A 24,100-nucleotide genomic window follows, 5' to 3' on the forward strand; every position below is an offset into this window, starting at 1 on the left:
AAATATCTCTCCTGATCACTGCAGAGTGACAAAAGTTTGCATAGTCATCCAGTCCCCATAGAAGAATGTACGTTTTTTATCTTATGGTTGGCGGGGATTCCAGCCTTCCCCAGGGTGCCCACGTATTACAAAAAATGTAACTAAAGGGCTTACTACAAGTGTTGAAGTGTTGCTGCCTAGGAGTATTTGAGGACTGGAAGAAATTGGTTTGTTCGTATCAACTCTCCCGCAATGTGTTCTGTTAACCTTCTCCTCGAGAGGGGGAGGAATTCCCAAGAGTTTACCTTGACACTGAATCCTGAGACAGCTTATTGAGGACTAACTAATCCCCCATGGGAAGGTGGTTCTGAAAGGCAATGGAGTCCAGGAAGGATGGACCTTTTTCAAGAACAAAGTAAAATACACAGGAACTGGCCGTCCCAGTGTGCCAATAGTTGAGCCAGCAGGGGAGGAGACCAGCCTGGCTGAACAGAGCTTCTTAACGAGCTCAGGAAGAAAAAAGAGTTTGTGGACCCTGAAAGAAGGCAGGCAAGTTAGGAGAGTTGCAGAGCTGTTGCTAAGTTGTGCAGAGAGACAAACAGAAGAAGTAAAGCTCACCTAGAATTCAGGTTGGCTACTGCAGTAAAAGACAGCCAAAATGCTTTTATAAATACATTACCAGCAAAAGGAACACTGAGTAGAATCTCCATCCTTTGTTGGATGTGAGGGGAAACATAGTGATGAAAGATGAGGAAAAGGATAAGGTAATTGATGCCTTTTTTGCCTCAGTCTTTATTAGTAAGGCCAGTGATTCTCAGGGTACCAACCCTGGGAGTTGGAAGGTTGTGATGGGGAGTGAGATGGAGCCCCTGTAATCCCATGGGAAACTGCAAGGTACCTCCTACACGTTCTGAACAATCCAAAGTACATGGGGCTGAATGGGATTCACCCAAGGGTACTGAAGGAGATGGTTGAAGTACGCACCAAGTCACTTTCAATAATTTACCAGCAGCTCTGGCTAGCGAGGGAGGCCCTAGTTGACTGGAGGCTGACAGATGTGCCTGGGGCTGGAAGGACTTTCCAGGGAATTACAGGCCTGTCAGTCTGCCGTCGGTATCAGGGCAGGTTACGGAGCAGGTGATCCTGAGTGCTGTCACACGGCACCTGTGGGACAGTATTCAACAAGGATCCAAATTCCAGTTTCATGTGGATTAAGACAGTAATTGTATGTACGCATCTTGTATCCATACGTTAAAAATAATGTGTTATGACAAATGTCCGAGTAGGAGTCATCAATTATCCGATCTGTTTGTAACTGTAATTATTTTTTTCTTTGGAGTGTAGGACAAAAGTGGAAAAGAGACCATCACCACTAAACCAGCACCTAAGGATGAAAGAAAACCCAAGGATCCTAAAACGGTAGAAATATATTAAAATATGAACAGTCAGTGTTAACATACACTATAATTGTGAAAGACAAACGTGAAATTTAGATTTATATGACATAATAGCACTCTGGGGAGAATTATGAGCACTATGTCCCATTTGAGACATTTATGTAAGCGTGCACATAAGAGAGAAGCACCTGTCCATTTCAAGGGAGATTTTGGATAAATCGGGACTAAAACCATCATTATTTTGAACTGAATACGTTCTTGTACAGTGGGATCAGTGTATGTTCCACAGAATGCTTATTCCCGTATTTGCTATCTAAAACTCGGACTTCACTATAACTGCCTCTGGATCCCTATCACTTCTCTCATTTATCTATTCTACAGTGGTTTCTCACCTCTTTCCATTTCTTCATCTTTTTGATTTCTAAAACCCAATGTTCTGCACTCAGCACAAGAGGTGCTCTCTGTGTATATAATAAGCATAAACATAAAATGCTAATACTGGAGTATCTTGTCAATTTCAAATAACAGAATTCTGAAAGTTATTAGAATGTATTCTTTCAACTACATGTCCTTTTCTCAAGTTCTTATAATTTATTTAAAAAAATGAATGAAATTAAAGCTTACATATATTTGTAATTACACAGAATGAATCTATGGGAAAAGGAAAGCAGTTGTTTCTATACTAAAAAAAAAAAAGGGGGTTGGATTTAGGTAGGGATGAAACTTTTTACATCAAGTTGTTCTTTCATAGAATATGTGCACATACGTGTCTGAATCAGATGGTAACATCTATCCTGGAAATTTTGTTTTATAAACTTTAAGTGATGGGATTTTTGTTTACTGTGGACTGGCCATTACTTACTTTTGTGTAGTAACTGAAGTGTCGTAGAGTTTTCAGTTTAAAATTGGAAGGTCTTTAACTCCTCTTCAGAAGGATGTATTGTTTTTTTTTAAGGTTCTTCATAGTGACTGGATTACTTAAATGCATAAAAAGAAGTTGAGAGATAGGGAATGAAGAGGTCAGCCATGGATCTTGTTATTTGAAATAAAGTGACAGAGGAAAAACGAATATATACCATAGAAGTTACAAATACTCTTTTTGAACCATCTGTATTTCAAATGCAGATTGTATTTACATCTGAACTATAATTTCTGATGTTATCTGTCACTGTTTTATTTCAGATTTAAGCTTAGTTTAGTTTCTTACTATCTCTTACTTCTCTCGCTCTTCTGTAGGCAAAGGGACGGTCCTCCAGCAGCAAATCTGAGAAGCAGAAAACAAGCTAAACGTTAACGTTACTGGGTGAGATTTCTTCTTATCTGTTCTCTGAGCTACCATAAAGATAACTCTCGCTAGTGTTACTAAAGTTAAATTTTATAACAGCCTTAACTGAAAACAAGATGTGTGTAGAGAAACTCTTACAGAAAACACTTGGAATGACTTCGAACTTCAATACATAATCCTATGCAGAAAAGGCCTTACTATTTTTTTCATCCTTTGTCCCTACAGTTTGTACAAAATTACCTTCTGTAGCTAAATTTATTTAAATAGATGTAATTTTAAGAATTACAAACCATTGCATACTGCTTCCCTAGTAAGACCTTTTACATAGAATTTATATAGACCAAGCTCATTTCAACTGGTTGTTTTTGTCATTAGGACAGTGAGATTATGTCTCCACCAGACTAATTTTGGAACAGCATCCAGAACACATTTAAAAAAAAAAAAAAAAAGCTCACAGCTATGCTGACAGGTATAGCAGGTTTCAGTGTTCTTTCCTGGCACAAATACAGCCTTGTTCAGTGTACATGTTCCACTGCCACCGTGTACTTCTTTCTGTTCAGCTTGATCACACCTGTAATGCAAGTAATTAGTCTTTCCTCATCATCTTTAGTTCATGAAAGTATCGTCGTAACCACACTGTGATGCCTGATACAAGTCCTTTAGGCAAGCGAGTTTAATGGGGTGTGCAGGAGAAAGCTAAAGGCACACCCAGAGTATGTCTCCATTCATCTGAGTACTAGTCAGGAGGGTTCTAATTCCAGCCTTCTGAGTCACATGCAGAGGAGCTGCTGCCCTCTGACTTGAGAGGCAGATTTAATTCGTAAGAGAGCATCGGTAATTAGATGGAGCTAAATCCTGTGGGAGGATTTAGGGAAGACCAAGATGCATCATTGCTCCGTTTCAGCAGTGAACTGTTAATCTTACTGCACTTACTGCAGTATCACTTTTGAAAAAATACCTCCTCTCTTTTGATATTTCTTCTTTCTGGATTTCTTTCTGTCACTAGGTATTTGTTTCTCATTATCCTTCACAGATTTATTTTGCATTTTTTTCCCAAGTTAATGTTCTTAACTCTTTCATTTCTTTTTTTCCTCCCCCTCAGGATCTTGGCACTTGATGTGAAAAGACTTCTTTTTATTGGGGATAATTACTGCTGAAGAACAAAAGCTGATGCAAAAAGCATGTAGCTATTCTAGATGTTTTTTGTACAGTGGTATTTTCTGGACTTTTTTCATGTTTTCTTTTTTTCCAGTAGTAGATTAAGATTTTTTTTTCCTAGCCTTTCACTTTACTGTACTGTTATACTTTTTTTTGTAATTTTCTTCAGATCTCAGAGGGAAAGGATGCTTTATATTTGTAAGAAATATATTTCAGAAACTAATAGCAAAGCCAAAAAAAAAAAATGCAGACTTTTGCACATAATCTCCGCATAGTGCCTCTAAATCTCCCAAGAAGTCATATGTGCTAGCATTTTTAGCATTGCAGTGAATATATTAAGCATTCTGGAATATAATGAGCTTTAGTTATCATCAGCCCACCTCAGCATGGCTGTATACAGTCTTTCCTAAATTCTTGGTAAGAAACCAGAGGTGAACTGTGGTTATCTAAAGAGCAAAAAACTGGGGATTAACTGCTTCATCAAGCACATTCTAATAATAAAGCAGGTATTTCTGATGATGCCTTAGCTGCTGTTAAAACAACTGCAAAACGACACCGATAAGGATTTTTTTTTTTTTGATTTCCAGCTGCATCTATACTGCTCTTGTATAATTTCAGGCGTCTCCTGGACTGAAAAGATAAAAATTTGCTGTGTACCACTGATACCATTATCATCACAGAACAGAAAAATAAAGTACATAAGCCTTAGCAGATATTAAGAGAAATTCAGGTTGAAAGAGGGACGTTTTTGTGTTTGCTTTTTTTCACTGTTTCTAGTCCTTACTTCTGTTCCTCATACTCCAGAAGGGAATGCAGAAATAGAACAAATTAATGCAGCAAGGAACGTTGTATTCACCTGGTCTTCAGGATAACAGGCAAGAGCGGGCCTCTAGTATGTCTGTTACAGGTAGAGCTTTTGGGACGTAGGTGTGCCAAGTTCTTCCATTTGTTTTCCTCTGTCTTCATAATTCTTAAAACATCTTATTGCACATCTTACACACATACTGCTTCACCATTAGTTTACAGAGGAAGATCATACTAGGGCCAATATTTGTAATGATTCCAATAGCTGATTCTAGAATGTAATGTGGCAGACAGGTGGCCTTGAGATTTATGTTGGAGGATAAACAGAATTTTGACTGTCCTTAACAATCTGTACTGAGAACCTGTGTCACACTAATAAAGTTTTTAAGAATGCACTGTGATGTTTGTAACTTTTTTTATTTACTACAGCTGTTAATGTGAACAGATACAGGAAGGCAAAAAAAAGCTCAGAAATTAGTTAAAAATATATATATAGGCCTGTTAAAACTGAATCTAATGTGTTTAAAAAGCATCTAAAAAATACTTGTCAGAGGTGCTTTATGCAGCCCCCACCAATCTGATCAGGATCCAGCTGCAGTTTTTTTCTCCCCTTCCCTTTGATTTCTAATGCTATTTAGAAGCTAAATAGGGCCAAATGGGGCTTCAGGCCTGAAAGAGCTAAATGAGTATGCACAAGTATTTTAAGAAACAAGATGAAGTGACTATTTTGCTGAAAAAAATCCAGTTAAAATTTGAGACATAATACATACTAGTGATAAACAGTCATTCTTAAGCGACAGAAGAAATATTTTGTTTTAATGAAGTTTTTGAACTCTGCAGGCATCCCTGTAAGTGTTAAGATTCTCATGTCTATGTACATAATAATTTCAGTATTATGTGATTCTAGCTTTGTTTGCAAGCTTTCTTCTTGATGCAAACATCTACACGTCTAAAATCTTGGTTAATGATTGATCTGTATGAAGTGACACTATGAAATCTACTGTGGGATAAATACCCTATCAACATACCTGTCTGTAAATAACTGTCTTTGTACCATAGAGAGGGGTGCAGTGTATCTGGATCTATGCTTGAATTGATTCAAAAAAAAAAAAAAAAGGGGGGGCTGTGTTATGGGGACGTCTTGGAAATCTATTTTTTCTCCCACAGCTGAAAAACAAAAAGAAATCCCTGCAGCTCAAGATGAGGCAGTTAAAGCAGAAACCAGCAATGTTAGTTACTGCTTACAATAGCAAAAGAAAAGAACATACACACAGAAATGAAGTACTCTATGTAGAAACATATAAATATTGCTTTTTATTAATTTGCTTTCTCAGTTTGCTCTGAAACGTTTTTAAAGCAAGCAGCAGTCATCAATATCTGAAATAGTCGGTCTCAACACCTCCTACTTGTTTTCAATTACTGCAAGACTAGATAGTCATCCAGACATCCCACCACAAAAGAAATTACGTTTTAGTCAAGCTGTGTACCTGTCTACTACATCATACAACAGTACAGTACAGTAGTAGCTTTGCAAAGTTCCACTGGCATTGTAAGACAAGAACTAAACATCAGCTATTCATTAGAATGCAAAACTTGAAAGTCAATCTGAATTACAGATCTAATTCCTAAATTTTGGTGAACAGGGTACACAGCCTTTTCAGAATGCATTTCCTTAATGTGCTATGAGGTACAAGATTCCTTATATGTAAATGGATAGAGAAAGCAGAGGGAAACTGTTTTTTGTACAGTGCTGTGACAGAACTTTTGTCCTTCAGTAGTAGAATTCAAAAGCCCTTCTGAGCTCTCAGAAAGTAGGTTCCTACTTCTTGGGCAGGTATTATTTCTAGCAGAGAGAAAAGGGAACAAGGCACAATTGAAAGGTTATGATTATTCCACCTCATGCATTTTTTTTCTTCTTAAGTCTTAGTCTTTGTTACAGTTACTGGCTGCTTCAGCCAGTAAGGAAACACCAGAGAAAATAAAAACTAATGAATCACATCAAGGATATGTTTGTCAAGGCAAAGAAATCAAGTGTTAGAAATCAAGCACTTAGGGTAACAGGTGGATTTTTTTTTTTTTTAATACTAGTACTGGAATTGAGGAATTTTCATAGGTGAAAAGAGAAGAAATTCATTCACTACTGGGTCTTTAAAAAAAAAAAAAAAAAACCCTCCAAAACTTCAGCTCATTTCTTAAGTAACATAAGCACATAATAACACCTTCTTAGCACATAATATTCATCTGTTCTCGCAGTAATTAGCTTACAATCCTTAGAGATAAGAAATAAAGCCTATTACAAATGACTATCTGTCCTCTTAAACATCAGTGAGTAATTATGGTAGCAGTTGCACTTCAATCAGGTGTAAAAGGAATAATTAAAAGCAAAATTTCCAGCTAAAACCAACTGATTAATCATCTACAATAAGATTCAGACGTTCTGCACACAAAATGCATGCTCATTTCCTTAACATTACCTAAAAATACAAGAATATTTTCAGTCAGCAGCAAGAGGAATAGTGCAGACTTAGTGTGCCCTCTAGAGAAACTAACTTTTAAAATTGCTCTGCTGCTCCTCCTATGAATTTTCAGTGCCTTACAATTGTTTTTGACAAAAATAAGTTATCCTAATTTATAGGTGATTCTTTTGCAGCCATGTTTTGATATCCTCAAAATTTCTATCCATCCATTGTATATTGTCCTCAATGGTTTCAATAGCTTGTTGGATGCAACGAAGCTGTGCACTTTTTTCCTCCAGAGAACCGAAGAATTCTTTAACCTGTTGAATAAAAAAATGTGGAAGGACAGCTGATGAAGAGGCAGCAGTGTCTCTTATTTTCACAGGAACAGTAGCAGGATAGTTGTGATATTTGACCTGACATGAGAAATTATCTTAAAAATTTCAAAACCTTCAAAAAGATACTGACTCAATCTCACAAATTGATGAAGATTACATTTAACATTAGATTATAAAAAAGCAGTTGCAGGAAGTGACAAACTGTTGTGCAAGGGAATCTGTCTGGTTCTTGCTCATTCAACAAACCTTTAGACAGCAGTGTCTGTCTTTGTATAGACTCCCCCAGAGAAGGAAATGCATCCCCTACTCTGCCTCTTGGCTGCTTGGTTGGTAACACACCTTCACTTGGCAGTTCAAGTAACGTCTCAGGCTGTGAACTGAAACGGTCCCTGCTAATATACACAGGATGCAAGATGCAAATAGTTGTACAAACTACACAAAAGGTACAAGTAGAATACATGGAAAAGAATTGCTGGATTTTCTCTCTCCTTATACTTCCTGTCTGTCTGCCAGTGTGTTCACAGTGACTCTCATGTCATAAATCCTGCAGATCCCCCAGGGAGATGCACAGATACATTTCTAGGTAGGGCACAGAAACGTCCTTGCAGCCTATGGCACTGCTATAGCATTCTATTGACACACTGTCAGAGTCCATTTGGATTTAAAACGAGTGGTGAGAATGAAGTACAAAAGAATGCACTGCTCCCTATATTCTTTCATTTTGTACTTAATATGGTCATATTATTTCTGCCTGTGTTTTGACCCAAACCAGGGAATCTGGATTTCAGCTTCCAAAAAATGGTCAGGGATCCCATTTTAGGACTTTGAATCTGCACACTGACCAGTCTTGGTTTTGTTTGTTTGTTTTTTTGACACTGACAGAAGTGGAATAGGTGGACAAAATGATTATCATATGTGACATCCAGAAGCATGGATAATTCTCCCTGGAGTAGCAGACATAGAGCACACTATACTTATCACTGCCCTTCAGCATTTGCCCTTCGGTCTGCTCAGTGAGAAGACCTACTTTTGTTCTTATTTTTCCTCAGTACTCTCCAGAAGAGAGCCATGAACATTACATACACATACATACATGAATACTCTGCATCCAAGTCCACTGCTTAAACAAATTCCATCTTTCTCCTTGCCACTGTCTTAATGCTCTGCCTCAAGGAATTAAGCTCAAGGAAAACACAGGATATTATTCTAATACTTCATAACTAGTCATGCTTTTAATATGTTAAAATTTAAACCAGAGTTTTGTTTCAGTTAAACTACAACTACTTTTTAAAACCAGAACAGCTAATCTGAATGGCTTACCTGTGCAAGCTGTGGCCTAGTCGAGTACTGATTTGTCACTCCAGTGACAATGGTTGCTATGGAATTCGAACCAAGTTCAAATCTGTCAAAAAGAATAACCTACACTCAGAAAACCTACAGTTTGGTAGAAAATAGTGTTTTAAAGTACAATTGGGTACAGGCAGCAGTGAAACAACACGTGTTCCTTACTTTTCTACGACTTTCTCCCAATTTTCCTTTAAAAACGTCCAAGCAAGATGATAGCCAGATGGGTTTCTGGCAACATACACAATAATGTGTGGAAGATCCTGAGTTTTTATGATGTCACCACGGAGACCTTGATCCAGTAACCTAAGAATTAATAATAGATATGGAAATTGTTTAGACCAGTAAAGATAAAAATGACAAAATGATTACTTGCTTAGTATTTTCTACTGTTTATAAGGTTCACATTTCTAAAGGTCCCAACACTGTTGGGTTACTTCCAAATTTTTACAATGTATATCCATCCTTCCCATTACTATTACCTTCATAATTACAACTATTTAATAGATCTGCATGCTGAATATAAATTATAAGAATAGTCTACATTTTGGTTCTATTCAAAAGTTTCCAACTTTTTTTCCAACTTTTTTTCCAACTCCCTAATCCCTTGTAGGAAATAAATTTGTTCTACACTGTCAGTGGAATATTCAGGCCTTGCAAACTCGTGACTAACATGTCCAAAGAACAGCAAATACAAAAAATAACATTATGAAACAGCTATATAGCTACATGCTAAATGAGCGTGACATTCCATAACTCCCACCAGAAGGCAGAAAGCAGGTTTACAGAATGCAAGCTTTGAAGGTTTGAATATCTGAAAACTTCAGTAACACTCAGTTTTCTCAAAAGTGGGAAAACACACAATTTTTGTAAGAAACAAGAGTATATACACCTATAACCAAAATAACTAAAAAGGTAAACAATGAAGTGTCTGTCAAGCAAAGACAAGGTATTTGAATAGGTTTATATTTCATCCCAATTTGCTGCTGCAATGCTGAGCACATTGACTCCTGGCACTAAAACCCTTAAATGAAATGCTGCAGCCACTTGCTCTTAGTGTATAAAATCTGTAAAGCATTTTATAAATCCTGAAATTCAACAGCTATGTAACAAGACTGAGCGATACTAGTTCCTGTGTCAGTATTTGGTTATTCACCCCAAAACACACTTCTGTTCTTGTGTAACACACTACTCACCACTGAAGTTTGTCCTTATTTCTGGTGAGGCTGAGAGCTAATTCAATTTTACTTTTATCTATGCTGAATGAGTGCTGTCTGTATTTACTAAGGAGGAAATCCCAACCTTCAGATGTTTGTGCTCCAACAGCATACACTGCTGTCTTCACATCAGCTGGCAAACTACAACAAATTGAACACCAAGTTACTCTCCATGTCGTATTTAGGCATGTTTGCAGAAATATAACCTTGACATCATCATACATCAACTGCCATAACAGTTTCTTAAAAATACTGGTCCTTCATGGGTATTAGTGATCCTTATTGCTGGGAAACAGTTAAATATATCAGGTTGTATCACAGTAGCGTTCCTGCCCTGGAAACGATTTCCAGAAATTGACTCATTCCTTTATTTTTTTTTCTTACTTATTTTGTATATTCCTTTCCTGTCTATCTTGTATTTAAGCCCAGTTGGATACCAACACAGTCTTCTATGGCCTTCCCAGAACAGTCTCTCAGAGATGTTTTGGAGGGTGTTTTAGAGAGTTCTTATGTCATGGTGAGAAGCACAAATTACACAAATGTCATGAACAGTAGCTACCTATTTTTATAGAGCAGTCTCCAGACAGATACAGGACGGAATATATTTACATGTAATTTTCACTTTTCTAAGAAGAATTTTTTCACCTATCTAAGAAGACAAGCTGGGGAGTACCACGTGACATGTGCTAGTTTGGGTATATAATATTCACCAATACGTGAAGGAAGTGAAAAGTTAAAGTATGAGATACAGAATTAAAAAGACTCAACTTCAGACTGCTTAGAGAACTGCATTTCAGCTCTTTCTTAATTACCTTTACTATAATTAGAGTATCAGAAAAGACAGTATAAGAAAAAACAGTTATTTGCAAAACGGACCTCAAGGTTCCATTGGATTTCTGCCATTTCAGGAAATACTCTTCTGCTTTGTCCACGCATGGCTGGTATCTGCGCATACATGCGAAGAGCAGCAGGGACTGCCGAAGCATTCTCTCAGACACTGAGCCGTCATCACTCCAAAGCTGTTTGTCAATTAGGTCTTTAAATAAATTGACTATATACTCCTAAAATAAGACAATAAAAATGATATATAAAGCACTTTTTACAAGGTACAGGCACAGTTATGAAACTCTAGATACTTAAAATGTTACCTTTAACTGTTTTTCTGTATCATCCATATCCCGCTTCTCCATCAGCTTGTATATAGGAACCAGCTCATTCATACCTTGGAGTACAGGCATGATTTGTGTTTCCCGTTTCAGGTATAAAGTTAAATCAAAAGCTTTAGAAATTGGCATTTTTTTTATTCTAAAGAGAAGAAGAGAGGGGATAAAAGAAGTTGCAATTAAGCTTACAAAACAAACGTAAAAACAAAATCCAAGACACAGTTTTTTAGGTTTGTTTTTAGAAGTCAAATGTGGCTGAGCAAGTAACATAAGCTATGAAACCTAATATCTAGTCTTTGAACTAAGAAATGGACTGTAAGGGAATGTTATTAGTAAGACCCACTTTTTCCCCTGTCCCTTGGTCATCAAAGCACTGTCTCTCTCTTGCTGTCTCCTCACTTTGCTCTATATAGCACATACAGAAGAAAATCCAATCACTGAACTTACTTCTTCTGTAACACCTTTCTAGCTTGACACGCAGGTACTTAATCTCTTGTAGTAAAACCTCACAGCTATAATCCCAGCTGGTTCTTCACTTTAACTAACAGCTCAACCCTTCTATGTCTGCCAGGATATATCTCAATTACTTATTACAAGAGAAAATAGAGAAAATGGAAGAGGACTTATTTCACTTCATCCTGGTAATTTTTTTATCCTTCTGTGAAACCTTTTTTCTGCTTCTTTCTGCCCATGCTATCTCCCCATATACGTTCTCATTTTGTCCTTATTCACCTTTCTCTTCTTCAAAATACAAGTCACCCATCTTAAAAGGAACCAAGTTTAACCCAATTTGCATCTCTAATTGTCCCTTCTTCCTTTCTTCTCTAAGCTTCTTGAACACAATAAGCAATCTTTCTTCAGGCTCCCCTTTTCTCTTCAAACTTTGAACTATAAAAGCCTTTCTTCCGCTGTCCGGATGAAAAAGTTGACTAGCCCCGCTGGCATCTCTTTATGAGCTGCCACCTCAGATTCATGTGATTGTCTTCCAGCTCTCCTTACCGCCTTTTTTCTTGAATGCTGTAAGATCAGCAATTAATGCATTCGGTTCTTTGGTTCTCTTTGCCCCTCTGAGTATACACACCTGTTGCAGATTTTGTTTGCAAAACACCTCTAAGACACACTTTTTTGTAATAACATCCACAGAACTAAGACTAACTGTGGCTATAATCGTATCACATTTTTATTACTGTAAGAGCCTTGTTTCTAATTGACAAATGGAAACAGTGTCTTTCCAGGAGCAAAAACACTACCCTACTCCATCACTTTACACTGGCATCTTTCCACTAGTGTGTCTGTATTGAGGACGACCTGTTTTTACCCCCCTTTCAAATCTGTTCTGTTTTTCATCTGTGAAATGTCGTGCTGAGAATTTAACTTCTGACTGTCTTCTAGTGTTTTCTGCCATCTTCCATCTCTGACTTTCAGGTTTCTAAGTGAGTATGTTTCTCCCTGCTCCTCACATTAAAAGCTCTTCAGTCAGAGCTACTAGTCAAAGCTTCACTGGTCTTCTTCCTCAGGTCCCTGCTTAAAGGTTGGCTTTGCTGTATTGTCCACATCAGAAATTAGGCATGTATTGAATGCCACAGCTCCCTGTTGTACGCTGAACTGAGCTCACTGAGCAACCCTACCTGGCTGTAATTCTGCCACCTTTGACTGTAAGCTTTTTCTGAGGCAAGTGCAAGGGACATCTCGTTTTTTTTTTTTTTCAGTTCAACAAGATACAGTTCAACTGAGATATATGTCATATATATATTCAACACTGAATATAGCAGGTCTTTCCCCAACATCTCATCCTGGAATGCCTACTGAAAAACAGTCTAAAAAACTCCGCTGAATTACAGAGTAAGAGATTGTATGCCCTACCACCTACTCAATTGCGTTTTTGCTCACCAGCTGGACCAGGGAAGTTATAATATTACTTCCATGCTCCCCTTTCTTGAACTTGAGAGAGAAAGCACAGCTACCTGTGATGCAGGACAGGACAAAGATTTGACAGTCCTAGAGAACATCAGTATTTCCACATAAACACTCTCCTAGCATTAGCTCACTTGCAAAATCTTGACTGAGAGATTTAATAGGTTGCATGAAGATGTACTGGTGAGCATTTTGGGTACTCAGAAGAACACTTGTAATCAAGACACCAAGTGTCCACATCTACTGAGCTTCCTCAGAAGCTAAAATTTTAGCAGAAAATTATATGAAGAAAATATTCAAAGAAAAACAAAGTTTTATCAAAAACAGATACATGCTCCATTTTGTATGCAATCATTAGCCCAATGTTAGCAGCAGAAAAAATACCTTTTACTGCTATGACCTCTGACAGCTCCATGTCTTAACCCATATTTTTCACTTAACCAAATGTGTGCCACATTTACACTCTCAATGTCTTCATGGTGTAAAAGCGTTACTAGTTAAATCCAAGCTGAGGAGAATTAGTGTGACAATACATTAAGAAGAATTACCTTATCTTAAAGAAAGCCTTAACTTGCAAATAGGATGTGGACTCAGTTTCTTAGTATTTCTTGTAATCTTGCGTGAAAGACCGTATTACCACAATAAACAGGTCATTATTATCAATAGTACACATGTATTTACCACTTCCCTGTGAAAGCTGAACTCCAAAATTACAATTAAAGACCACGTGACACTGAGTTAACATAGCAAATGCAGAATTTCACTGAGAACTTCACTCCCAATCTCCCTTTTCAAAAAAAGACTCAAACAGTGAGTTACATCCTGTTTCAAACACTTCACAGACCATGAGGATTATGTCTTCTTGTCTGTTTCATTAAATACACTTGGATAAGGCCACTGCAAATGAGAAATCCTGGGTTTACATTGCTGTAAGCAAGAGAAGAACATGCTCCTGTTTGAATGATTTAATGAAAAATGTATATGTAATCAACACTCCTTTAGTGATATATACTCATGAATGCAGTTTGTATTGTTTTTGACTAGCACAGCATGCCTTACCTTACAAGCTGGAATATGTTGTTAATGAGACTTGTTCTGTCATTGTTGCTAATTGCTGTATGATTCTCTTTCAAAAGGTTGATCAGATGATCCCATCCATCATCTTCATAGTGCACAATGTAATAACCATTCATGTACACATTGAATTTGATCCACTCAGCCTCTTCCGGAAGGATAATGACATCTACAAACAAAAATATAACTCCTTTTTATTAGTGATTCAAAATCACTCTAATATTATACCCAATAATAGTCTCACTTCAGAGATTTAAATAAAACTATAACATGAATCCTGAATATACTAAGAGATTATTATAGCGATGCAGTTGAGATGACAAAAAATCATTTGTCTTGTACTAGTAGCTGCAGTTGTCAATTCTGCAAAAAAACACCTGCAAAGCTAAAAAGCTTACAGAAAAACTTCGAATAAATTAATCACTTATAATTAATCAAATAAATTACCTGTTTTAGTTGTCATCAAAAATCTTTGCACAGTGTCAGATTTGCTCGTAATGTAGGTTAGTGGAATGTGCCACAAGTACCTAATGCAAAACAGAAATTTAATGAAAGAACTCTGCAAAAGCTTCTCCAGCCTGGCCCAGTCTAACAGCTGATGAGTGTCTTTTACCTGCAGGATGACAGCAATGACCTGCACTCACATCTCTTTATTTTGGTGCAGAACCACATGCACCTAACTAGCCCTAATTTAATTTGCTTGGGAGATCATTAACAGTGAAGCTGCAACAATATGGAGTTTCAAGCCTAGTTCCACTGGCGTGTCCCAGTATGAGTTCACACAGCTCACCTAGGTGCCCGGCCACTGTAGCTGTGCAGCTACCGGTAACTCGGCCAGGCATGCCAGGTGTGGCCACCTGTACCTACTGCAGTAGTAGTACTGTCTTGAGCTGCAGAGGGAAAGACTCACATCCAATCAGTTCAAGGAGCATTCCTTAAGAAACAACAGTGAAAGCTATTATTGTATATCTATGTTTGCCATAGGTGAGTATTACGGTTTGTGTGCTGGGATTTTCCCATTTTCTTTACCCTGTGGATGAATGGGAATCTGCTCCCTTCATGTAGTGCTCCTGCTGCAGGTGGACGTTCTTTCCTCTCACTGTGACAGTTACCAGGGGAAAACCTTTTTGCAGTGTCCAAGTGTTCATCATTGCCCTCACATCAAGAGTCTCTCCTTTAGTCCAGTGCTATTGGTTGGTGAGGGAAAAAGAAGATACATAAGAAGAGGAGGAAGATGGAGTGCATGGACAATGAAATGAGTAGCTAAGAACTTCATAAAAGCTGCTGCAAATTTGTAAGCTCAGCATAGTTAAGTTTAGACTGGAACATGGGATATCAATGACAACTCCAGCTGTTCTTTTTCTGGACACTTTTACGTAGTTAATGACATCTCTTTAAATAGTGCTGTTTTCCGGTCAGCCCTAGGCACAGAGGTAGGATTTCTTACTGTACACATACCGATGCGGCAGCACAGAATAGTAACATGAGAGGACTCAGATAAATATCAAACTCCCAAATACTGATGAGTAAAAAAAATAGATGCTTACTGCATTTGAAGATGACTGTTGGTTCCTTCTGCAAAAGCCATCACCTTGTTGTTCACTTTTATCGCTACCTGCTGTGGGACAAATCTGTAGAAGAAAGTTTTGGTCATCTGTTTTTGATATCATTACCATAAGTATTGGTCACAGTCCTCAGTAATATACTACAAAAACACACTATTCACAAAAAACTATGAAATTTGGAAAAAAAAGTAAAAAAAAGAGAGTAAGAAATACTTGCATTTGTCATACTGTCCCACAAATCTTCATTTTTTGTATTCTGATAGCTGTACTTCTGCAGGTACTGCACAAGCCCAGCTTTAAAAACATTGTCAGTCAGGTAGTCCCTCAACATATTTAATATACAGGATCCCTGAAAAAAAGTGTGACAAAATGTTTACAAAACCACTCCCTAGATAGCAAGATGCTTCTTTCAGAAAATTTTCAGAGTAACCTAAAGAGCAGTTCAATTTTGTATGTCTGTCTGATAAGAAATAAGAAATAATTGAGTTTTATGTATATTTAAACAGTAATTTGGCTTTCATAAATATATTTTCTTAACTATATTTTGGATTGAGTAAACTATGCTATTATTTTTTGAATTACTACATAGAGCAGCACCATATAATGCTCCAGTGAAAAACGCCGGTTGGTTTAAGCACCTAAAATAATGTTTTAATGTTTAAATTGATACACAATAGATAAAAAGGGGTTAAAACCTCCTCTTTTTATAGATGGAACAGGAAACCACCATTTGAACTACATTCAGGAGTTTTGGACTAGGAATTAGTTAGAATATAAAAATAAAAATAATATAAAAAAGTATATTAACACCATGGTTCAGGGATGTCTTGTATAAAAGACTGACTGAAATCAGTACAATGCAGATGTATAGTACAATCAGTACAACTGAGAACAAAATCAGTTACAAATTTTACCTTATCATAAGAAACATCATCAAACATTTCTAAAATTTGAGCTGGATCTTCCACAGGAGTAGACACAGGATGCGATGAATTTAATGCATCCACTTCCATGGCATCAAAGCATCTTGTTAAGAAATAATCTTCCTAATAGGAGGCAAAAATGATTATTACTACCAACTTTTGCACAATGACTACTGAATTCCTGTTAGTTCACATTGTGGTCCATTGTACATGATGTTCAAATCCCATATGGAAAACCAAACATATCTTTGTTTTCATTACTGAGCTTTATAAAAAAAAAAAAAAGAAAAAAAAAAAGAAAACAAAAACGGTAATATAGAGAGACAAACTGCCTCTACCCTTCTAAACTAACTTTAATACTCCAGCTAGTGAGACTTAAAAGTAATTCCAAGAAGACATGCACACGTTCCAACAGTGTGATGACAAAATGAATGGTCAGTAACCACAAAACAAACCAAAGGGAAAAAAAAAAAAGCAAATGATGAATTTCTTCATCATCATTCCACTGCAGTTTTATGGCAAGTTTCTGCATAGATCTTCCCAGTTACCGTTCATTTCACATTGGTTGAACTAGGCATACTTGCAAAGTTTCATAGATTGAACCTGTGCAAAAGCTAGTGGAAGGATTTGAGGGTCTTCATTAGGATTTAAGTCTGACTATACATGATGAAAAAAAATAAAAATTTCATAGAATCATAGAATATCCTGAGTTGGAAGGGACCCATAAGGATCATCGAGTCCAACTCCTGGCACCACACAGGTCTACCCAAAAAGTCCGACCATGTGACTAAGCGCACAGTCCAAACGCTTCTTAAACTCCCGACAGGCTTGGTGCAGTGACTACTTCCCTGGGGAGCCTGTTCCAGTGTGCGACAACCCTCTCAGTGAAGAACCTCTTCCTGATGTCCAGCCTAAACCTCCCCTGCCTCAGCTTGACACCATTCCCGCAGGTCCTATCACTGGTGACTAAGGAGAATAGGTCGGTGCCTGCCCCTCCATTCTCCCTCATGAGGAAGCTGTAGACCATGATGAGGTCTCCCCTCAGCCTCCTCTTTTCCAGGCTGAACAGGCTAAGTGACCTCAGCCGCTCCTCATACGTCTTCCCCTCTAGGCCCTTCACCATCTTCGTCGCCCTCCTCTGGACACTCTCCAACAGGTTAACGTCCTTTTTGTACTGTGGTGCCCAGAACTGCACACAGTACTCGAGGTGAGGCCGCACCAGCGCAGAGTAGAGTCACTTCCCAATCACTTCCCTCGACCAACTAGCAATGCCTTTATACTTTTGGAAGTCTAAAAAGCTTTTGAAAAGAGAATATACTTTGATTGCAATCATTAACTTCCATCACCAGTTTCTGAAATTATTAGATACAATTAAATCAATATTCTTACCCTTCAAGTTAAGATCAGACAATTCTTTCAAAGAGAAATCGAAAACTATTTCACAGCATAAACATGCTTGGTCTTCACCCTTACAAATTAGTGGACTTAGAATGCAAATATAAAATAAAAATACAGTAAATGCTGCTTACAACTTTCAGTTCTGGATGGGTAACGTTGACCGACACAAACTCCATGAATTTTGCAAACCCTTCATTTAACCACAGGTCATTCCACCACTCCATGGTAACTAGGTTGCCAAACCACTGAAACAATAACAACAAAAATTTTAATTTAAATACACAGTTTTTCACAAAAGCTGCTACTGACTGATATGAAATTGAATTTATAGCATGTCACTGACATTTAAGGCACATTTTTTAGTAATACAGCTTACTCTGGCCTCTTTCCATTTAATTTCTTATTTTAATGGTAATACTCTACAGCACTGGTTTCCACTACCATTCCATGAAACGTTATAAATAAACCAGGTTTGATAGGAGAGCCACGTATAAAACTGTAACATTTCTGAACTTTTTTACCTATATTCATGCCTTGCAATTAATTTCAAGGGTTAACAATGGTGCAAAGGCCCCAGAGCACTACAGCTACTGAACTAAACAGATTTTGGTTACAGCCCTTCATGTCTATGAAGCCCAACTAGACTTTACTGGGAACAGTCTCATGATTCACATATGAACACCCTCAAACTGAAACAGCTATTTTCAGTCTATATGTCAAATATCTCCCCATCCACACAGCTGTGACCACTCTGTTGTCCCTTCTGATCCTTTATTGTTGCTCCTAAATCTCACCTGATGAGCCAGTTCATGGGCTATTATCATAGTAATCCAAAGTCTAGAAGATGCTGAGGACTTCTCAGGGTCATACAACAACGCAGATTCCCGATATGTGGTCAATCCCCAGTTTTCCATAGCACCAGACTGGAAATCCGGAATAGCTGCTAAATCTGGGGAGGGCGGTGGGGAAGCATTAATAAACTGCTAGGATTATTTTACCCAGTAAAGTACCCAGTCACCTGCTCATCCCACTTCACAACAGCTCCCACATCACACATTCTTTAAGGGCTCTCCTAAATGTAACAGCAAAAACATACCTTTTTAAGAGTTCTATATAGAAGGATTTTCAGTTCTCAGTGAAGCTTTTAAATATACTCTTAAGTTATGCGAAGCAGGCAGTTTAAAAGTCTGTGAGCCAAAATTGTCCCAGTCTTACCTAATTTATTGATTTTGTGCTATTTTACTCTCTATTCTTAATGCTATTCTTGAATACATTAAATTATTTAACACTTACCTTGTTTAGGTAAGGGATATGAAATGCTGAAGTAATCCTCATAAAAGTCTAAAAGTTTTACTGCCGCATCCAGTGCATAATCAGCTTGGTGGATCTTCTCTGGTACCGTGTATACAGAAATCTACAGTAAACAAGCAGGCAGTATTTAAATGCCAGCATCAAAAGCTTACAGAATTTGTTCCTTAACACAGGTAAGTGAGTGGTCATGAAAAGTGACAGTAGAGCACATACCTAACAGCTCTCATACAAAAGTTATTTTTAAAAAATCCAGATACAAATATGATCAAAATTAGAAATAAGAATTGTACTTTATCCTCCAGAACCACTATGCCCGTAAAAGGACATCCATAGCTTCCATCCCCTACCATGCCAGGGTTGTTTAACTAACACTGTTTTATTTTATTCCTGATTCTCCAAGAAAACGATATTTAATTTCCCTTTAATCAAACAATCTTACATGAAACAACATTACCAATGCATGTAAGTATATAAAAAGCAAGCATATTACCAAAACCTTTTGAAATTAGTAAAAGTCTTAATGCAAACTAATCATCCAATTACAAAGCCAACTTTTTTCTGTCCTCTTGTTCATGTAAAACTTCACGATGTATAAATGCAACGATTTAGCTTGAAAGTACAGTATATGTTTCCATATAGATTTTGTTATAAAAAAAGCTCTTAGAAAATCAGAACAGTTACCTTAACTCCATGACTGGATATTTTGCTGATGGACTTGAAATCTGAAACAATAAAGGCCACGAGGTAGGTACTCATCTTGACACTGGTATCAAAATGGTCTTCAACAAGCCATGAATTTATATTCACAGTCTTCATCTAAAAAAGACAAGCACAGCTCATCATCCCATAGTACCTACAAGGACTTTAGCACCAAAAATCGACGTGTTTCTTTTCAGTTTCACTAAGACAATTTTAAAGACGTTGGAAAGAAGTCAACCCCATGCCAGCCCGTTCCCACACAAAGAAAGAAAACAGAAACATATAGGTAGTTTCACTCATAAGTGTTACTTCAACATTGCTAAAACTAGATAAATAAAAGTACTGGTTCAAAAGCTTTAATTTTCCTCAGTGTCTGCCAGCACATCAATCTAATTAAGATCACACTTGAGTTGATCAGAAATTGTCTAAATCTAAACATCACTTGTTACACACGAGAGAAATAAACTACTCCAAATAATGACTCATCTCTGTCAGATATCTATTTCACGACAAAATGAGTCACCTGTTTGAGGTATCCAGTTTTCCCTTTTGATTCGCCTTAGGTAACTAATTTAGACTTGGAGTATATTTAGCCACGTTGAAATACTAATACTGGCACCCTCCCTTCATTCATTATTTTATCTACTTTTCAGTGCAAGAACTGTTTTTTTTTTTTTTTTTTAAACCAACTTTCAAAAGACTTCGTTTTTTTGAAATGTACTTGGTCTATGGGGAGGTGTTGTTCCATCACTTATAAGTGTTAGTTTCCTGGCAAATCAGGAATCAATAATGCAGAAGGATTTATGAAGAATCTCTTATGCACAAAGTAAGATCAAATGTATGACATGTGACCCACCCTATATATGCCTACATATTTGTAATTGCAAACAATATTTGTAGGTATTACACATACTCCCCTTTCACAGATATTTTCTGAAGGCCAAACTAACCTTTTTTAAAATATATATATATAAAAGGTCCTGATTAATAGGATAATTAAGTTAATACACATGAATTATATTATGTCTGTATTCAGATACATTTTAATATTAATTCTTAAAATCTAAGACAAAGACTGAAAGCATTTTATGAGTAAAATAAAGGTTAGGGAGATTACATTGTTCTCAAACCACTGCTGAGAACAGAAACCCATTGGATCCAACATCTGTTGCATTCCTTTATAACTGTGTATCAACACTACCAGCAATCCTTTACTCTCAGAAAAGAACTGCCAGAATCTTTAGGTCAATATTACCATGAACAGCAACTTCCTAGATATTCTGTTCTCCTTTTACTTTCTATTTTAAAGGTCATCAAGCAACAGCACAACATTAAATGTATCCACCTACAAGTGGCATGTTGGACAGCGCAAGGTGCTTTGGTTCCCTCCTAATCTTAACTGAAAATCTGGCTTTGAAGGCTGGTTCATCAAAACATGGAAAGGCCATTCTTGCAAATGTTGGCTCAAACTGCGTTGCTGCAAGCACTCTAAGGAAAAAAGAGAAAAGCTTTAGTCCACATACCTTCACATGCACAGTGTTCACTGCCTTGTGTGAAAATCAAGTAATTTCACACTTATCAAATAACTTGAGTACTTTCAAAATCTTTTGCATGCTAAGAATTACCATTTCTCAGTCTGTTGTGGGGAACAGAAGTGGATATATAAAGTTTCTCGACCAATACCCCCGATAAGGGGTTCTGGAATAAGAGACAACTTGTCATGAGCCCAGCAAGTCCGCGGACTCTTCCTCTCACATCACTGAAGGATGGACGGATGTGTTGGTGGATTAAGGCCTGCTAAGGCTACAGCCAAGAACCCCATAGCTACCTGAAAGAACGGCAGTCTCTGCAATATCCCATTATATATACAATCTGGTGCGGTTTTTTGTCTGACAGGAACCTCAGCAATGGATAATTTCAAAGAAAACTTACAAAGCAGCTGACAACAAATTCTAAAACCAGTTACATGTAATATCTAAGATGATGTATCTATTACTTAAAAAGAAGAAGATTACCTGAGTTCTCCTTCCTGGGTCCTGTAGGTGCTTTTGTAAAAGCCATGGAAGGAGTCAGAGAGGTTGGCAGCGTACTGGATGGTGACGGTGTAGTTGTGGCCAGCCCGCAGCGGCTCGGTGGCGAGCAGTGCCACCTGCTCCAGCGCCCGGTGCTCCAGCACCCTCGCCTCCTGTGCCCCGATGGCCGCCCAGGCCACATGCAAACGCTTGCTGTGCAGGATGACGGTGCTGGTTTGACGGGTGATGGTCAGGTCTATGGCAGCTGTCCCCGAGAAGGTCTGCGTGGTGAGGTTAGGGTGGATGAGGAGGTGGTAGTGCAGCGGGACAATGTGCTCAGGGAGCCTCACCCTGTTCCAGGGAAACGGCATGCTGCTGTCAACGCCGAGGCCACCGCCGACAGAAGAAGCCACCATGGCCAGGCCCAGCACCACGGACACCACTGGGGCACACGGACCCCGGAACGAGGCGGCTAGGTGCGGCGCTGCCATTTTGGACCTAGTGAAGGGAGGAGGCAACGAGGCCGCCCTGCACCCGCCGCCTCATGCTGCGGCGGGGAGCAGCCCCGGGACCGCAGCCCCCGCTCCGCGCTGCGGGACCCGCCTCTGGGCCCGAGGGAGGAGGCCGGCACCGAGAGGGCCCGAGGGAGGAAGGCGACACCGAGAGGGACCAGGGCCGAGACGAAAGCGAAAGTGAAGCCAGCCGGCCGGCCCGCGCCCGCCGAGCCCCGCCGCGGGGCGGAGCGCGCCGCCGCCACCGCCCATGGAGGCCGCGAGGGGCCGCGAGTGGCGGCGGGCCCTGCGCGGCCCGGCCCCCAAAGCAGGGGCTTGGTGGTGTGGGCCCTCCCCTAAAAAAGGCATTGGCCACCAAAGCAGCTGCTCGTTGAGCACGTGTTTTCGAGTACTGAATCCGTTTCTCATCAGAATTTCCCAAAGGAAGCCCAGCGGACGTTACAGCCGTGTATCTCGCAGAGCCCCTGCCAGGCTGAGGCTGGAAGCGCCTCAGGAGGCCACCTGCTTCAGCCACCCCAGCACGGCCACACAGAGCAGGGTGTCTGGCACCATGTTCAGGAGACTTTTGGAGATCTCCAAAGAGGAGACTCCGCCGCCTCTCTGGACAACCTGTGCCTGGACACCACTGAGAAGAGCCTGGCTCTTGTCTTCTCTTCACCCTCCATTCAGGTATTTATAGACATTGATGAGATAGATCTCCCTGATCTTTCTCTTCTCCAGGCTGAACAGTCTGGGCACCCCCAGCCTTTCCTCAGGTAAGCAGCAGAGATCATCTTGGTTGGACTCTCTCCACTACACTCACGTCTGTCTTGTACATGGAAGCCCAGAACAGGACCCAGCTCTCCAGCTTCACCAGTGCTAAGTAGTGAGGAAGGATCATCTTCTTCAGCCCGCTGGCAACACTCATCATACTGCAGCCCAGCACACCATCAGCCTTCCTTGCTGCATGGGCACATTGCTGGCTTATGTTCAGCGTGGTGTCCACCAGGAACCCCAGATCATTTTCTGCCAGGCTGCTCTCCAGCAGGGTGCCCATAGCATGTCCTGGTGCCTGGGGTTGTTATTCCCCAGGTACAGGACTTTCCACAACTCCATGAGATTCCTGCCAGCCCATTCCTCCAGCCCTAAAAGATTCCTTGCAAAGGAGTTCAAATGAAAATATGCTCTGTCATCACGGTGGTCTGGTCCGTTCCAAGTGTTTCTAACCAGTCCTGTGGCTACAGAAAAGAGTTCCTGGGTCCATGTGTACCACTGCTGAAGGACAAAGCCACCAAGGAATGCTGGGAAACTCTAGGATGACCAAGTCAGGTGAGGTCAGAGCAGAACAACTACCAAAAGAGGTTCTCACCCTGCAAAAAGAGCAGATTTCCGCTAAAGGACAACAGGGTCAGATATCTCTGCAATAAGAACTGAAAGTGGTAAAAAAGGTCCTGGGTGTTGGTGCTGGTAACCTCTCCCCAGGAGCATCACCAACATCAGGATGAAGGTACACTTTGAGACCTCAGATACAGACTTGCTAGCCTGGTAGCCTGATCTTATTCTTCTCACAGA

The 24,100-nt window shown here is 39.1% G+C and overlaps 2 protein-coding genes across 14 annotated transcripts in view; one reads left to right on the forward strand and one right to left on the reverse strand.

Moving 5' to 3' along the window:
* Positions 1-5,018, forward strand: part of CAST (calpastatin) — a 68,467-nt gene extending 63,449 nt beyond the window's left edge. For 8 of the 13 annotated variants that reach the window (XM_050716558.1, XM_050716562.1, XM_035567596.2 and 5 more), the window contains 3 exons: positions 1,324-1,398; positions 2,613-2,679; positions 3,764-5,018. In XM_050716558.1, the coding sequence (XP_050572515.1) occupies positions 1,324-1,398; positions 2,613-2,663 (126 nt within the window). In that variant the 3' untranslated portion in view covers positions 2,664-2,679; positions 3,764-5,018. Of the gene's footprint in view, positions 1-1,318; positions 1,399-2,612; positions 2,680-3,763 lie in introns of all 13 variants that reach the window. The other 5 variants (XM_050716560.1, XM_050716563.1, XM_050716561.1 and 2 more) reach the window with 1 other exon arrangement.
* Positions 5,019-6,661: 1,643 nt separating this feature from the next.
* On the reverse strand, positions 6,662-22,824 carry ERAP1 (endoplasmic reticulum aminopeptidase 1). The gene is made up of 18 exons (XM_035567595.2): positions 22,041-22,824; positions 21,375-21,513; positions 20,008-20,142; positions 19,309-19,429; positions 18,810-18,964; positions 18,147-18,260; positions 16,609-16,740; positions 15,912-16,043; positions 15,677-15,760; positions 15,159-15,316; positions 14,577-14,656; positions 14,115-14,298; positions 11,127-11,283; positions 10,855-11,039; positions 9,958-10,119; positions 8,927-9,067; positions 8,738-8,819; positions 6,662-7,399 (listed from the first exon to the last, which is right to left on the reverse strand). The coding sequence occupies exons 1-18, from the start codon at positions 22,526-22,528 to the stop codon at positions 7,253-7,255; spliced, it is 2,796 nt and encodes a 931-aa protein (XP_035423488.1). The 5' UTR covers positions 22,529-22,824; the 3' UTR covers positions 6,662-7,252.
* Positions 22,825-24,100: the final 1,276 nt, after the last annotated feature.

The sequence above is a fragment of the Cygnus atratus genome, chromosome Z (assembly GCF_013377495.2).
Source record: "Cygnus atratus isolate AKBS03 ecotype Queensland, Australia chromosome Z, CAtr_DNAZoo_HiC_assembly, whole genome shotgun sequence".
NCBI classification, from domain to species: domain Eukaryota; kingdom Metazoa; phylum Chordata; class Aves; order Anseriformes; family Anatidae; genus Cygnus; species Cygnus atratus.

Excerpts from the sequence above, each read along its gene's own strand:
- ERAP1 (XM_035567595.2), bottom strand. The coding sequence starts at position 22,528 with ATGGCAGCGCCGCACCTAGCCGCCTCGTTCCGGGGTCCGTGTGCCCCA. Across the intron at positions 14,299-14,576 it reads TTTGATGACAACTAAAACAG|ATGTCATTATCCTTCCGGAA; the intron begins GTAATTTATTTG and ends TTTTGTTTGTAG. Across the intron at positions 9,068-9,957 it reads AATAAGGACAAACTTCAGTG|GTTACTGGATCAAGGTCTCC; the intron begins GTGAGTAGTGTG and ends ATTAATTCTTAG.